At 42.1% G+C, this 17,123-nt stretch overlaps 1 protein-coding gene and 1 long non-coding RNA gene across 2 annotated transcripts; both read right to left on the bottom strand.

Annotated features, from left to right (window-relative positions):
• Positions 1–6,390: 6,390 nt before the first annotated feature.
• Positions 6,391–8,161, bottom strand: LOC136441702 (uncharacterized). Its single transcript, XR_010756916.1, has 5 exons — positions 8,084–8,161; positions 7,846–7,881; positions 7,609–7,638; positions 7,130–7,189; positions 6,391–6,597 (listed from the first exon to the last, which is right to left on the bottom strand). It is a non-coding gene; the product is annotated as an uncharacterized lncRNA (long non-coding RNA).
• Positions 8,162–15,387: 7,226 nt separating this feature from the next.
• LOC136441692 (tyrosine-protein kinase receptor Tie-1-like) lies at positions 15,388–17,084 on the bottom strand. Its single transcript, XM_066438130.1, has 4 exons — positions 17,010–17,084; positions 16,629–16,769; positions 16,083–16,173; positions 15,388–15,805 (listed from the first exon to the last, which is right to left on the bottom strand). Exons 1-4 carry the CDS (start codon positions 17,060–17,062, stop codon positions 15,746–15,748), a joined length of 345 nt encoding a protein of 114 aa, XP_066294227.1. The 5' UTR covers positions 17,063–17,084; the 3' UTR covers positions 15,388–15,745.
• Between the last annotated feature and the right edge of the window lie 39 nt (positions 17,085–17,123).

The following is a 17,123-nucleotide window of genomic DNA, read 5'->3' as shown; positions in this document are numbered from 1 at the left end:
CCGCTATCCAGGGTAGGTCCGCTATACAGTAAGGTTCCATTTCGTGGATGGCAGATTGGACCCTCTCCCCGTAGCTAACTCCCTTGGCACACTATTCACTCTATTAGGCCAATTTCTACTATTTTTCCAGCCATCCCGCGGAGCCTGGTAGAGGCTAGGGTCACAGCAGTAGCCTGGGAGACTTGTAGTTGCTGAGTTTTTTCTGTACAAAAAAAAGCGCACAGGACAAAGTAGAAGAAAAATATTCGCTGTATTTGAAGTAAAAGGTCAACAGGTGAGCTTGATTAGTCTTCCATCGCTTACAAAAGAGAAGTCAAACCCTTTACTAGTTATAGACAATGACGTTTGTATAGCTTGTATCTAGCTTAGCCGCTTTAATACCTATTTTGTACCCTGTTCTTTTATGTATATTATTTGCAATTAGCCTTCGGGTAGGGATTTACAATAAACTTATTATTTGAAATGGCAGCTTTTGAAAGTAGTTTGTATCGGTGCCCCGGGCTGTAGAGTTTACGGTGTGTTAGCCTGGCGCCACTCGCCGTGAGTCAGCAATTGTTGGCCCGCCTTGTTTATGATATGTAGGAGCTGTTGTGTTATGCCGAGGGGTGGTTATAATGGCTATACAGATACAGACGATGGTGTGTTATGCCGAGGGGTGGTTATACCGGCTATACAGATACAGAAGCTGGTGTGTTATGCCGAGGGGTGGTTATACCGGCTATACAGATACAGAAGCTGGTGTGTTATGCCGAAATAAAATTTCCAGGAGGATCGTTTACAATGTTTTTTGGCTGATGGTGCGTTAAAAAAAAAAAAACGGTTCTTGGTGGCAAATGTGCTAGCCGTAGGCACATTGGCAACCAAATCCGTAGTGTGTTTTTTGGCACACTTTTGACTGATTAGCCGAGCAGGCTCGGTGGGCGTCACTCCACCGCCAGGGAAGGTTGTGTAAAGTGCTTTACCCAAGGACACAACGTCGGGGCATGGTGAGCATCGAACCTGGGACCTGTTGGTTCTGAGTCCAACGCTCTAACCGTTGTGCCAAATCGACGCACAAGAAAATTATAATTCGTCGTTGTAAGCTCCATATACTGGAGCAGGTTACTGGTACAAAATGGCACAATAACCAGGGAACAGTTGACTTATTCTCGCCAACCTCAGCAAAACACGTTCGCGAATACATCGAGCGAACTTTGTAGCTGTCACAAAGTCCAGTTGTGCCGCAGTAGTGCAACAACAAGTCTTGGACATCGGAGTTTGGACCCGTCGTCTGTGTTTGACCTAAATCTACAGTGAGAAGTGCCACGGTGCCCGAGGTGGTGTGTTACGTAATGGTCGGGAGGGATGAAAGCGTTTAATCTATAGATAGATCTACGTACACATGAACTTTGACCACGCGCTCCGCATGTGTTCACATAAGCCTCCCTCTCACTGGACCCGCGGCACGCTGGCGGCGTCGCTGGGGCCGATCGAATTAACAAAGCACTCAATGCCAATTTCATCGATCAAAAACGGATATTTTTAAGCTTTGTGTGTTTTGTTGTCTATTTGGTCATACTTGTGCGTTTTGAATGATATTCCCATTACTAAGTCAAAGGTATTAAACACAAATCCAGTTTAGGACGCAGCGACGCCGCCAGCGTGCCGCGGGTCCAGGGAGAGGGGGGGTTTAGGACTGTCAGCCGATGCTGTTGGATCAATGCGAATTAGGATTTTGCCATGGTGGAAGAAGAACCTGTGTTCTAAGCCTCTTCTAATCAAACCCATTACCTCCGTGACAACATTCCCTCCGTATTGTTTTAGGCCTGTATGTGTGTTTGTTTGTCGTGGTGTGTGTTTGCAGTGCGTGTTAATGGTGTAATTGGAGACTTGCAGGATGTAAAGACCGGTTTGGCCAGGGCCCGACGAATCGTAAATAAAGCTCTGAGTGGAGTTTAAACTGTAAACGCCAACACGATAAATTGGACTTACCCAAATTTTCGACTGAACAGCTACAGTCATTTTCAAGGAATGAACCATCCACTGCTTCTGTGACGTCACGTTATGCAGATGAGACACGTGACTCGGTGAGCAGTGGATCATATGTTGCAGAAAGTCTATGGCGCCTTTCGTCTCTGTTGAGGGATGGTTGTAATGCCCGGATGTAGATGGACTCCTTAATACCTCTTGCAAAATATTTGGGTAAGTATAATTTATGGCTTTTACAGTTTAAACTCCATTCAGAATGACTTCTACCAGCACAAATGAATTTTCAAGTGAAGGTAAATAAAGCTGGTGCCTCAGGCTTGGTCCGGGTCCGAAGTCCCACAAGAAGGAAGGGAGGTTATAACTAGCCTCTACCAGTCTCCAGAGGCGGGTGGATAGAGTAGAAATTGGCCAAATAGACAGATGCAACATGCAAGAGGAGAATTAGTCTGCTATAGGGTACAGTTTGCCAATGGACCCTCTATCCGAAGCCGACTCCCTTAGCATACTATTCACTCTATTTGGCCAATTGCTACTATTTTTCCAGCCATCTGCGGAGTCTGGTAGAGGCTAGGTTATACAGGCTTTACAGACACAGGCAGAACATAGATGCCATAATGACACAGATGTGAGAAGTGGGACTCAACCCACTAGCCTGGGTGCCATCCTATTTCTACCGGGGTGCCATCCTATTTCTACCGGGGCTCCTACACTCGCTACCCTAAAGAATATTTAGGGTAGCCAATGTAGGAGCCCCGGTAGAAATAGGATGGCACCCCGGTAGAAATAGGATGGCACCCCGGTAGAAATAGGATGGCACCCCGGTAGAAATAGGATGGCACCCCGGTAGAAATAGGATGGCACCCCGGTAGAAATAGGATGGCACCCCGGTAGAAATAGGATGGCACCCAGGCTATCAACCCGCGCCCCCGGGTCAGAGTCCCGGAAGAAAGCAGGGCGGTTTTACCGGCTTTACAGAGACAGATAGAACATAGCTTCCATAATCACAAATGTCAGACGTGGGACTCGAACCTGCGCCCCCGGGTCCAAAGTTCCGTAAGAAGGTCGGGCGTTTATACCGGCTTTTAACAGACGCAGAAAGAACATAGGCACAGATGCCATAATGACACGAATGTAAGAGGTGGGACTCGAACCCGCGCCCACGGCTCCAAAGTCCCGCAAGAAGACACGACGGTTATACAGGCTTTACAGAAACAGACAGAATATAGCTACAGCTGCCATAATGACACAACTATCAGAAGTGGGACTCGGACCCATTCGGTACCAAAACATCCACCCTTGAGCCTGGCGCCTTAGACTACTCGGCTCATCCAGACATCCCATGATACAGTGATTCATAAAGTCTATATCAACATGCGAACAAAAACACTATCTCTTCCATTATCTCTAGATCCGGTTTTCCAGATTTTGTGTGCAAAGGTTTTCCTTTTTCAACCCTGTCTAGAGTGCCCGCGCCAATTTTGACTCATGTATGACCACCAAAGTTGGTGACTTTTCCTAGGATTTATTTGGCAACAGTTTCACCTTCTACTTAACAGGGACAGTAATACATCATCTGCTCAGTCTGAAGTAAAACAAAGACTAAAAGATATCTATGTGCAAAGTTTTTACTCAGAACTGAACTCCAGTGGAAAAAAAGAGAACCAAGGTAACAAACTAAGAACCTACAAAACATTTAAACATACATATGAAAGAGAGAAATATCTTGATATAACAAACTTTAACCATCGCCGCGCCATGACTAAGCTAAGGATTAGCGATCACGTACTACATATTGAAGCTGGTAGATATAACCGGACTCCTCCTAGTGACAGACTGTGTATATTTTGTGATGAGAACTATATAGAAAATGAAGTACACTTTGTTCTAGAATGCTCTCTTTATAAAGATATACGCAATTCTCCTATTAGTGACATATGGCTAGACCAAAGATATGCACATTTAACAAAGGAGGAAATGTTCGCACATGTTATGTCAACAGCCAATTACGATGTAATGAAAAAACTCTGTGAATTTGTCTACAAATGTTTCAAGAAGAGAGAAGAAGCATGTAAATCATAATTAAAACATAGCATTTTTTAATATAGTATTCTTATAATACTGTAATGCATTTAGCCCGCTGCTGGGCATGAATATGCAATAAACTTCATTGTCATTGTCATTGTCATTGGTAATAATATCCGTTTATCAGTTTTCATGTTGCTACGGTTTTTTGACTGGCATTTTATACAAAATTCACTATTTCGGTTTTAACTGTGACGTTTCTAAGCTATAAGGTTTTCTTGCGCAACCATTCTAGTTTTCCTACATCATATGTAATCTAATGTAATTTTTATGATTTGATATTCCTCCAAGATGGCGGATCCCAAGGGATAGTTAGTATATTTTGACGTCAACGTAGTTACCATTGACGCCAGCTGTCTTGGCAGACCTTAACATCAATAAGACACACTTTTTGTTAAAAACCTTAAGGTATTACGGGAATTCTATATTTAGCCAAAAAAAATCACATCTTGACGTCATAATTACGTCATATTTCGTCATAACGTTATGAAATTACAGGAATTATCAAAGTTTACATGTACATCACTCCCTGCAAATTTGGTGATGATACACCATACAGGTTGGAAGTTATGAGGGGGGGGCGGATGGTACCACCCTACCCCCCCCCCCCCGACAAGAACCCCCCCTCCCCGTCACAGGGATCCCAAGAAAGCCCGGTCTACATAGGGTTAACATGTTTGGATGTTCCCCATTTGTTGATTCAGTCTAGTACTGTGGGTATGTATATATATATATATATATATATGTGTGTGCTTGTGTGATATTCTATTCTACTGTTACTTCAGACTTTGTATGATTATAGTTATGATATTGTTTGCTAAATTTATCAGTGTTAAAGTTTAAACTTCCTAGATATTACATAAATGTACATATTATGTAGATATGTATAAATATACTTAATGTGTTACTTATTTCAGTCATGTTGCTACTTTGATTACTTGTATGGTATCTTAAACTATACGGAGTTTGATCGCCATTATTCTCGGAAGACATGTGACGTTCATCGAAAAGGGACATTCTGGTAAATATAAGAAACGAAACAAGCAACACAACAAGAACAATCCTTCATTGTGCAGTTCACACATTTTATTTCAGCAACGTAAACTCACAGTCAAAAAACATTAAGCACAATCACTTGCTGACATTACTATCCACATCTCAAGTCATGTCGCCTTCCTAACGATGGCATGTTCAGCGCTTTGTAGCCTAAATTTCGCTGTGGCTGGTTCACGAATGGTGGCGTCGGATGGGGAGTCTACTACTCCATCCCCTCCTCCTCGCCCTCCCCCTCCGCGGTCTCGATACCGACCTCTTCGTAGTCCTTCTCCAGGGCAGCCCGGGCCCGGGCCCCGGGGAACTCCCCATTCTTCATCCACTCACCCACGCACCTGTACAACAAAGGTCTGGGTAAGTAAGGGCTTTACAAATAATGTGTGAGAGAATTCTCCCTCCTCCATTTCCTCACCCACATACCTGCGAACATACGAAATGGTTAGACATTTACAAAAACATGTAAAACGTCAAAGTCATCGAAAGGAATGCCATCTCTCGGACCCGGGACCTATCGGTTTGGGCGAAAGACCCTACCGATTGCGCCACACGATGCCATGTCTCCTACATGTATGTCGTAGGATCTATCTATTGTTAATTGGTTTGGCTGACATGCAAGTATACACCCAAGGCCGCCCAACTAGGCGTTAGCTAGTATTAAGGAGGGGCTGAATAATGGTTACACAATAAGCAGCTACTAATACATTTCTTGACTCTGTGGTTCAACAAAGCATTAATGTCCCGACCCAAGGTGTATATGGTAACATGACACCTACTCGGTTCCTATAATCACCGAATAAGCCAACGAGCATTAGCGTAGGTATAACGACCTCCTCATCAGTATGACATGCGGGTTCCTGATTGGTCCTGCATTTGCTACTGATTGATAGGCCGTTAAAGCTACGCTACACTCGGTGGTCTATTCAATGATTGTGGGAACAGAGCATGTTACCGTGCATGATAAAGGTATTTCAAAACAGACAAGATACGAAAGTGGATCTTACCAGCGCACGAATTCACGATTGAAGGCCTCAGCCATGTCGGCCTTGGTGATCTCAGCAACGGGCATGCGCAGCTGCTCGTGGTAGGCCTTTTCGGCGTAGGTGGCCAGGGGGAAGTGGATACGCGGGTAGGGCACCAGGTTGGTCTGGAACTCGGTGAGATCCACGTTCAGGGCGCCGTCGAAGCGGAGGGATGCAGTGATGGAAGAGACGATCTGGCCGATGAGACGGTTGAGGTTGGTGTAGGTCGGGCGCTCGATGTCCAGGTTACGGTAGGTGGGGGTGTTGTTCTCTTCATCGGCTTCGCTTATGGACACCCATGGCGCCGAACCACTTGGGAAGAGGGCGGACCGATCAGTCCGGCTCCGGATGCGGTTCAGGCACCGGTCGACGATCTCCTTGACGATGGTGTATTCACGTCCGCGGGCGAAGTTGTTGGCGGCATCCTCCTTACCAGAGATGAGCTGCTCGGGGTGGAACAGCTGGCGGTCGGTATCTGTAGAAAAACACAGGAAAGATAGAACACACATAAATCAATGTTCTTGATCTTAGAAATAGACGGCGACCAAGTAAATTCCATGCGATTAAGTCGATATTCCAAATGTCTTTAACTTACTATTCAATTGAACCATCTGAAATTTGGCGTATCTTATTACCTGGATGTCTAACCTTCATCAAGATATACCAAATGCCCTTGTTACGTTTCGTAACCGTAGCTGTAGCTAAAACTAACTCCCAGCCCCCACCCGTTATCTCCATCAAGAATGTTATATTCTAGGCAACGTCTGATTGTCTGTTTTTGTCTGTTGGTCGCCGAGATAACCCAAGAATGGCAACATTGAATGTAACAAGCATGTGACAACGTGTAACAAATGTTAAAGGTGGATTTTTAAAGCACGCACACACATGGAGCAAACTACAACAGTAAATGTAAGGATGGCAACATATGGACCAATGTACTGAACATCCTTTCGTTCAAAATATCACCAAACAGTTACTTTCACCCAGCAGTTAGTAGATTCACTCACCTGACAGGTCGAGTTTCTCGGCGCGATTTTGACGGAGGCCTAAAGGGTCCCTCGAACCAACTGGAGTAATAATGGACAGAGGAAGAGAAATGTTATCCAACTTGAAGATAATCCAAATCAGCTTTAGACTAATTTCAGGATTAGTTGTACTCTCCTAGCAGAGGAGCGGGTCCGGCTGGTTTTTGACGTGTTTTTTAGGCATTTTTTTCGGGCTTTATATTTTGTTCCGTGTGTTGGCCAGATAAAGAAAACGGGACAAAATAGAACGCCCGGGAAAAATGACTAAAAACACGTCAAAAACCAGCCGGACCCACTCCTCTTCTTGGAGAGTAGTTTAGTGGGTTGGAGATAAAAACCCAAAGAACTGGTATATACAAAATAGAACCATGTGTTACAAACTACAACAATCAGTGTAAGACCCTTCTGTTCACAATGTTCAAAGCAGTTGATTTCATTCAGACGTCAATGGATTCTCTTACCTCCCAAATTCGACTGAAGGTGAGTCCCGCCTGTATTAACCAACAGGGGAAGAGAAATGTTAGCCAAATTAAAAGAATCCAATCGACTAATTTCAGGTTTAGTTGGTTGGAGATGCAAAACGAGAGAACTGGTATATACAAAATAGAGCCATGTATTACAAACTATAACAGTCAGTGCATTCTGTTTACAATGTCCAAAACAATTGTTTTCATTCAGACGTCAATGGATTCCCTTACCGAAAAAGAGACCAGCTGTGTCACTCGGGGATGTATCTAATAAAACAACAAACAGGGGAAGAGAAATGTTAGCCAAATTAAAAACAATCCAATCGATAAATTTCAGGTTTAGTTGGTTGGAGATGCAAAACGAGAGAACTGGTATATACAAAATAGAGCCATGAGTTACAAGCTACAGTCAGTGTAATGAGCATTCTGTTCAAAATATCTTCATTCACAAGTAAATGGATTCCCTTACTGAAATATACACCGCAGGAATTATCTCCAACACAGGAGGAGCGGCTTTCAGCTTCTTTGCAACAAAAAGAAGTACATTAGTCAAAGAGGCAAACCAATCTTACTTGTATGTGACAGATATAAAGAACAATGTAATGGAACATAGAGGGAAAGAACAAAGATTGGTAACTGTCAAATATACTAGTTTGTGAGGCAACGTAAACAACACGAACAGTGTTATGGTTAGAGGAAGGAACCAGCGAGGATATGTACAGGGAATGAGCAATATCAGGTAACACACTTAAACAACAATCTAAGCTAACAGAGCGAGAAAAAACAAAAGAACCGGTTGGTAACATGCAAAAACAACAAGTTTACGCAGCAGAGAAAGAAACAGCAATGTTAGATAACATGTCATCTCTCAGCAACCTCCGCTACCACTGTAACTTTAACTCATAGCCCGTTAAGGTAATGGTGATTAATTATACGCATTGTAATAACAGTAAAGCACATAATAGATTAACACTATGGCCAATGAATAGGCACAAAATCACATTCAAGGCAAGAGTAAACTTAAGTGTAAGCCACTATCATTCAAGCAGCTGATCCAATGGCCAACTGAATTATAATTCACACATCTGCAGAGTAAAATAGGAATAAACAAACAAACAAACAAACAAACACAATGTACTTTGTGCAGGAGCTGCTTGAGCAGACATGATCACCATGGCGACCACTCCAAAGAGACACGGCCATGCAGGATTCATGCTTCTCTCCGTCTGGGAAAAAGGGAGACACGAGTCAGCATTCGCCTTGTGTCGCATAGCAAACATTAACAACGTCTGTTTTGCTGAGCGTTTAAAAATCGCTCCACATTCGTATTTGGAGAATTGAGCATGAAACGTAATTACCGTCTCCTCTTACACACACATGAGAATGAAACCACCAAAACACCATTGCTGACATATGAACAACGGAAACACATAGCAACACCTGGCCACCATATCGTCAAAACCTGTCAACACACACACAAACATGCCACTGGAAACAATACCTTCCTTACGGAAGTAACGAAACAAGCTACACTTCCACAAATTGTCCAGTCTGCTGCTTAACTGCCGTACGATTTATTTGCCCGTCATGCTACCTGTTTCGAGCCCTCACCAACATTCAAGACAAAATGCTGGACGGAGATTTTGAGATTCAAATCAAGGAACGATGATAAAAAGCACGAAGATACTGAAAAGTCTACATCAAGAAAACCCTTCCTTGTGAAGTAAAGGCAACCCTCGGCGACATTCTAACTTTCTTTTTTTGGAAAATTGAGCATAAAACGTAATTACCGTCTCCTTTTACACACACATAAGAATAGAACCAACGGAACGCCATTGCTGACGTACATATGAACAACGGAAACGCATAGCAACACCTGGCCACCTACCAGATATCGTCAAAAACTTGTCCACACACAAACATGCCACTGGGAACAATACCTACTTCACAGCGGTAACAAAACAAGCCACACTCCCACGACATTGTCCAATCTGCCGCTACACTGCCGTACGATTCATTTACCCCGTCAACCTACCTGTTTCGAGCCCCCACCAATATTCAAGACAAAATGCTAGACGGATATTTTGAGATTCGACTCAAGAGACAATGATAAACTGCACAAAAGTACTACAGCAAACGCCAAGTCTACATCAAGAAAAAAACACCCTGTCCTATACATTTCCAAAGCTAGATAAAAAACATAAAAAAACGAGAGAGTATCTACAAGAAACTTCCCTGTTAAGTTTAATAAGGAAACCGGAGCTAGATTTAGCTAAAAAGATGAGCAGAAGTTGGACACTTACCTGGTTTTACTGCCGGGCGAAGAAACTGAAGATCTCTCGGTGAAGACTGTCGAAGAATCTTCCGACGTGGCTGAAGTACAACAACAGCTTTGAATGAGAAAACGAGCCTGTTACTCAGCTTTTCAAGACAAAAGTATGCAATTATGCAAATTCTCTACCTCTCCATGCGACCAATCACATCGCAGCTTACATGAGGTGATCGGAAAAAGGTGGGCGTAATGGCCAATCACAGATAGCAATGCAATCACGCTGTATCTAAATTTCCCTCTGCAACGTGTCATCTCCGTGCCACCAAGAGGTGATGCAACCTCGGAGTTACTGACGTAAATTGGATTAAAATGTTCCCATGGTTTTAGCAGTGATAACTGGGTGGACAGTCCTTGCGTCATCAGTGAGGGACATCTCCATCGTGTTTTAAGTTGTTGTTTCTGATTGGTTGTTCGCGTGTACTTTGCAACCGGAGGGGCAAACCCCTTGACGAGAAGGATGAGATAATTTCCCATAGTTTCAGCTGACAGAACTGCGTACGTGGAACCTGCGTGACCAGCAATGGGGATCTTCAGCTTGTTTGTTCTGCGTGTTTTGCAACAATTCATTTGTGTGCTGTAGGTCATTTGAAAGATGAGGATGGGAGATTTACAGTATTCATATTCATTTTTCTAAATTGCAGCATTTTCTGAAAACAAAATGTATGTCTACAATGTTGTGTTCCAATGGATTGAAGTGTCTGAATTTAAACTTTCATGTAAAGGCGGGACAGATGGAGGGACATCCATTTGTTACAAGTGGTTTTGTGACTGTAAGTGTGAGCTTAAAACACATTTGTAAATGGAATGATTGAAATGTTACATCTTACTGTCTGATTATGTACGCTTCGATCCAGGCAGATGAAAATAATCCCCGACATTACCAACTGTTCTGATAAACTGTCCATACAATGTTGTGTTCCATTTCCTAACGTGAGTGCTTGTTTTGAAGTCTATGTGCGCCATATAAAGAAAATGATCCCTCTAAACCACCTGAGATTGGAACCAAGATGGGACCGAATGTGTGCATAGATACTGAAACGTGAAATAGTCACGGCGGTCAAATAGGACAAGTAAACGATTCCCGCATTTTAAATGTCCTGTGGACGTTTATGGAGAAGTGGATAAGGGAAAAAAAGTCGTGTAGCTGGAAACGGGTGGAAACCCGTGTTACACTCGTTGCGCAATGGGAAAAGATACCACTGTAAGCGTGAGCTGAAATAACAACCTGGCAAATGGATATGAAAGAGTGGCAAACCTTCCACGTTCTAGTCTTTATCAAGATATCCTCTTTTCTTTGTTTCAATGAAACGCTGACAGAAGGGCAATATCGGAAGCCGAAAATGCATACAAAAATTACAAAATCATATCTGTATGTTTATTAATTGATACCAATCTACAAAATGAATATGCAAGTCAAATTTAACTAGTAGTCTACGGCACAATTGATATTACGGTGCAATAGCTTAGTGAGTAGAGTGCTCGCCTTGCATGCGGTAGGTTGTGAGTTCGATCCGTGGCGGGTCATACCAAAGACTCTAACATGGTACATACTGCCTTCACTGCTTAGCACTCAGCATTTGGGAAAGAGTATGGTAGTTAAACACACATCGATTACTACCAGCGGACCAACCCCTATGTGTCTTATCAAGACGTATTGGATACTTTAACTGAATTATGCAATTTGGTGATTTCAACTTTGAATTTTGCGAGAAAATCTACACATTCAAGCAGAAAGAGGGAGGGAAAATCTCAGCGATATCAGGGCTGGAGAAGGGTCCAGGTTTGTTCGCAATGCAGGGATTTGCGTCTAGCTGTTTTTTTAGTTGTAAATACACCTGCCAACCCCGAACGATTCCTATCAATTTCATAAACCCATTTTAGCGATACGTTTGCGCAAAGAGTGTGAAAAAACCTTCACCCAGTGGACTTTAAATGAGTCTTTTGCAACATCTCTGTAAAAATACATAGATAGGTCCTCCACAGTTTCAAACTGAACACATTTAGAAAATAGGAAATGAATTCGCCAGATAAATATGGCAACCTTACATATTAGACCCCGCAAACATATGACGTGAGACCATTCCTTTCCTTCAAAATACACTTCCTACACTGACAACTTTCCTGATAAACTGTCCCGTAGTACTCTGTGTCCATTTCCTAACATCAGTGTTTCCCATCTTGATGCAAGAGTGATTTAGTGATGTCAACTATGCATTATTTGGGGGAAATCTCTACCAGCAGAATAAGGGAGGGAGATCACAGCGAAATCGGGCCTAGAGCTCTAGAGAAGGGCCCAGGTTTGTACACAATGCAGGGATTTGCGTATAGTTGTTTTTGTAGTTGTAAATACACCTGCCAACCGCGAACGATTCCTATGACTTGCAAAAAATCCCATAAATTTCATAACCACATTTTAGCAATACCTTTGCGCAAAGATTGTGAAAAACTGCACGCAATGGACTTAAAACTCTTTGCAACATTCGTGTCCAAATTCAATAGATCTTCCACAATATGGAAATAAACGCATTCCGAAAACAACAAATGAATTCGCGAGGTAAATATGGCAACCTTACATATTAGACCCCGTAAAAATATGGCATTTCAACATTCCTTTCCTTCAGGATACACCTGCTACATTGCCAACTTTCCTGATAAACTCTCCCGTAGCACTTTGTCCACTTCCTAACATCAGTGTCTCCCATATTGTAGCAAGTGTGTGTTTTATGCTCCTTATAAACCATCTGAGAGGGGAACCACGGGGGACCGAAGTTTCGTAAAGACACTTAAACGTGACGTATTCATGTCAGTTTCATAGACACAAGGTAGTCGATTATGTCTGTTCCACAGTTTTAATTGTCTGGAAACGTTACGATGATGGAGAACGGGAAAATATGTCGTGATCGTGTCGCTGAAAACGGGGGCAACCCGTGTTAGATATTATTGCGCAGTGGGAAGGGGCGACTGTAGCGTGAGCTAAAACAACAATCTGATAAACAAAAGAGCTGCAAACCTTCAACGTTCTAATCTTAATAAAAAAATCATTCTTTTCTGTTTTGATATTATATCAGAAGCTGTCAGAGGGACAATATCAAAAGGCGACAAACGTGAGCTATCAGAATTATTCCCAAGGACACCGAGGATTTGTTTGTACATTTTGTTACATATCGATCAGACACAGTTTTGACATTTCATATCTATAATTTCATAAAATGACATATTAACATCTTTAACGGGGGAAACCCATGCTAGAAGTGATTGCGCAATGGAAAATGGCGACTGTGGCATGAGCTAAAACAACAAACTGGTAACCAAAAGAATGGCAAACCTTCAACGTTCTAGCCTTTTTCAAGAAATCTTTCTTTCTTGTTTTGGATCAGAAGCTGACAGAGGGTCAATATTAACAGGAGACACATGAAAGCAGTATCTAACAGTGAAGAGTAATTTGAATTATTGCTAGACACATGCATCGAGGAGTTTTTTTGTACATTTTGTTATATAATCAGACAAAATTATTACATTTCATATCAGTAATTTCACAAACTGACATATTCAGAAGTAGCTATTGCGTGAGTTACATCTTTAACGGGGGAAATCCATACTAGAAGTGATTGCGCAATGGAAAATGGCGACTGTGGCATGAACTAAAACAACAAACTGGTAAACAAGGGAGTTTCAAACCTTCCACGTTCTAGTTTTTATCAAGAAATCCTTCTTTCTTGTTTTGAATCAGAGACTGCCAGAAGAGTAATATCAAAAGGAGACACGCGTGAGCTATCGGAATTATTCCCAAAGACACCGAGGATGTTTTTTTACATGTTGTTACATATTGATCAGACATAATTATTAGATTCATATCTAGATTCGGATTGCCATCGCCTGGAAATATTCTATCTAACTCAGTTTTAATCCCGTAGACTCCCGTCCTTTATTAAGAAATCTTTATTGACATAACAAAAGTACAGCGACTTTCGTAAGATCTTCTACAACTATACATGCAAACAACAAACAACGGTATACAGAATGATTAACCTAGTACGTACAAGTATATGAATACTTCAACATGTCGAGTTTAACCTATCACTTACACTACAAGTTCCAAGATCTAAACATTCTTTGATATACAGTATGAATGAATGAATCAGTATTTGTACACGGTAAGTAATAGAGAAAACAGTCAGCAATCTTGCCGTGTCATGCAGTGAAGGGAGGGGGGCAAAATTGTTTATTCATTGCTTACTTTTTCCCAGGGTTGTTGTTGAGAGACCACTACATACTACGGAGCCTGCTTGTTTAAAAAAAAAATATGTTTGCTTTTCTGCATGTTTTGAACGAATTTATGGGGAATTTTCGTAGAAAACTGCACGGCGTGGACATCATTATAACTGCTACGTTGATTTAGAGTATTTTCTGATTGCTTCGATTATTTCTTTTGCCCCGGAACTGTCTCAAAACTAGCATGGTTGTTTGCGTTTCTTTACATGTGTTGAAGCTAAGGATAGAATTCTACAAGGATCGACAAAAATACTGACTCATAAACTACGATTGTTACACGTATAAAGAAATTAACCAATTCGTTGTATTTCTACCGATCAAGACATGGCGGAAAACTAATTCTGCGCGTTCCTATCTTTGTTAGTGCCTGTTAACAGATAAAGAAAGGGCGGGAAGATTGTTTTGTCGCTGGATACCGATGAAAACTCATACTTAGTCTCTACCAGACTAACTACGCCGACTTTAGGGAAAATATTTGCCAGGGTTTCACTTCAGGCTCCGTTGGCAGATTGGACCCACTCTCCGTAGCAGACTCCCTTAGCATACTATTAAGTTAAACTCTATTTGGCCAATTAGTCTACTCTTTTTCCAGCCATCCGCGGGGCCTGGTAGAGGCTAACTCAAGCTAAGGTTGAATCAAAATTTGATAATGCACACACCTGATTCGAAGATCTGTTGACGAAACTTGAAGTAAAGAGGTAAATGTGCTGCTCTCTGCCCGTACGGTTATGGAGTTATACAAGCTTACAATATTCTACAGCGCCTTTATTTTCCCACGACCTTTGACCTAAAAACCACAGAGTAGCTACTGCTGCCGAATTGTAATACGGTGTCATGTTTCAGTGGTGGAAGTCGCCATTGCAAAGGATGGCTCAAGGCTCATGCACGCCTCCTTGCGGTGCTCACAAAATCTACAACACTTCACTCAGACGTTTTGTTAGAAATGAGTTTGTACTCGGAGAAAGGCTTTTAACCATTTTATCGTTGATATAAACTATACGTTGTCATAAGTTATACCCATGTTGTTAGATAGGAAAATGATGTTGCAACACACAGATCCAGACTCTACGCTGTTTTTATTCTTAATTCGCACATCAAAATGTTTCAAACGTGTATAATCATATTTGCGTCTATTTGGCATCAGTGCTTGTTCACTTTAATTTCAATTATTTTCATTTTCACCTTTTGCATTCCCGAAAAGTCCATTAAACCCATTAGCATGTATGTGTGGAAAGAGTCTGTTGACATGCCCGTTCACGCTGACTACTGGCTAAACCAGAAAAGTGCTTAATTTGCTTAACTTAGTAGAACTAACTAAGGTAGAACTACGCACGGTAGTTTGGTTAGGATGGGTTATATATTAGTGGCATAAACTAGAACATCATGTAAAACTACCCCGTGGTGATTGTGAAGAAAAGAAAACAAGACACGATGGAAAGACGCTCTCGTGGAATTATCTAGGCCACACTCATCTTCCACACATTGGTTTTATCTAGCTTGATTCTTGTTCTGACATCCACTGTGGTCTCATACCGGAGTTACATGTGCCTCTATCGCAGCCACAGGTACGTTGAAGTAGAAGAAGCCCTGAAGAAACAGTGGTAAAAATCTATTTATAACAGTATTTGTTATAATGCGCTTATCTTTATGTGCTATAATATCATTGTAAATTCCAATGTACTTTCATTTTCTAATCCTTTGACCAGAGTCAATGAAGCGTGTAAATAATCCACATGTATACGTTATACAGGAAAATTCTGCATATTGCAATTTTTACGATCAATATTGGACGTTACGTAAAGGTGACAGGTGGCCAAGTTAACCTAAATATTTCGACAAACGCCCAACAACAGAAATATCTCACATTTGGATCTGCCTCCAGTTGATGTCTGACAGTCGTGGCGTCCGGCCGGGTCTTCTCGTTAAACTTCCAGCACTGCAGCATCAGCTGGTATCTGGGCAGGAACAGCGAACGGAAGAGCAGTCATTTTCGATCAAACCTGCGGTCTGCGGTGTTCTAATGATCCACGTACTTTTGACACGCAACTTCCTAGAACACGTGACGTCAGGAGAAGGCCAATGGCACCCAAAAGATGATAACAACTACCGTCTTGAAAAAATGAACTTTTGACGTCTTTGCATAAAAACTTACAGTAACCCTTTTTAATTCTAGAATAGACGTTTAGCCTCAGGAAGGATCTTAGACAGAACAAAGAAAACCCATTGCCGTATCGACGTTTAGAAATGGACTTTAGGAATTGAATTAGGACTGGAACCGACTTTTCAAATTGTATATTATTGTGATCATTGTGTATTATATCTGGGCATTGACCGTTGTAGGGAGCCTGAAAACAGGTCAAGAGACCTGAGTGTGTCCACTGGTTAAATGAATAAATGAAATGAGATTTACCTTTCTTCTGTACACAGTTGGGGCCTGGGGAGTCTGAAGTGGTTTTGCAGAGCATCATATATTCTGTCTGCCCCCTCCATCCCAGGGTACGGCGTGCGGCCTAGCTGCGCCACTTCCCACAAAAGAACCCCGAAGGACCAGCTGGAAAATGAAGAGCCATGTGACTAACAACTCTGGATATAGAGCCGGGTACGGGCTGCAAGCTTTGAGTGATCACAACCAATATGTCCTTTGCCTTCTCAGACAAGCATATCAAGGGATTATCCGTATACAGCATGGATCTGGAACTGTACTATATTCGGATAACATACGGGTCAAAGTAGAGCCAATAGACTTTTGTAACCAGATCATTTATCTTGACAATGTAACAAACATACTCACACGTCGCTCTTGTGGGTGAACCTAGCCTCGTTCTTCAGACCCTCCGGCGCCATCCACTTCAGCGGCAGGAGGTCGGTGCCCTGGAGGAAAAAAACAAACCCATGCAATAAGTTT

This window comes from Branchiostoma lanceolatum, chromosome 9, assembly GCF_035083965.1.
Source record: "Branchiostoma lanceolatum isolate klBraLanc5 chromosome 9, klBraLanc5.hap2, whole genome shotgun sequence".
In the NCBI taxonomy this organism is placed as follows: Eukaryota; Metazoa; Chordata; class Leptocardii; order Amphioxiformes; family Branchiostomatidae; genus Branchiostoma; species Branchiostoma lanceolatum.
This window is presented reverse-complemented; position numbering and strand designations above follow the sequence as displayed.

Excerpts from the sequence above, each read along its gene's own strand:
- LOC136441692 (XM_066438130.1), bottom strand. The coding sequence starts at position 17,062 with ATGGCGCCGGAGGGTCTGAAGAACGAGGCTAGGTTCACCCACAAGAGC. Across the intron at positions 16,174-16,628 it reads CAACTGTGTACAGAAGAAAG|ATACCAGCTGATGCTGCAGT; the intron begins GTAAATCTCATT and ends GTTCCTGCCCAG. Across the intron at positions 15,806-16,082 it reads AACTGGAGGCAGATCCAAAT|GGCTTCTTCTACTTCAACGT; the intron begins GTGAGATATTTC and ends CTGTTTCTTCAG.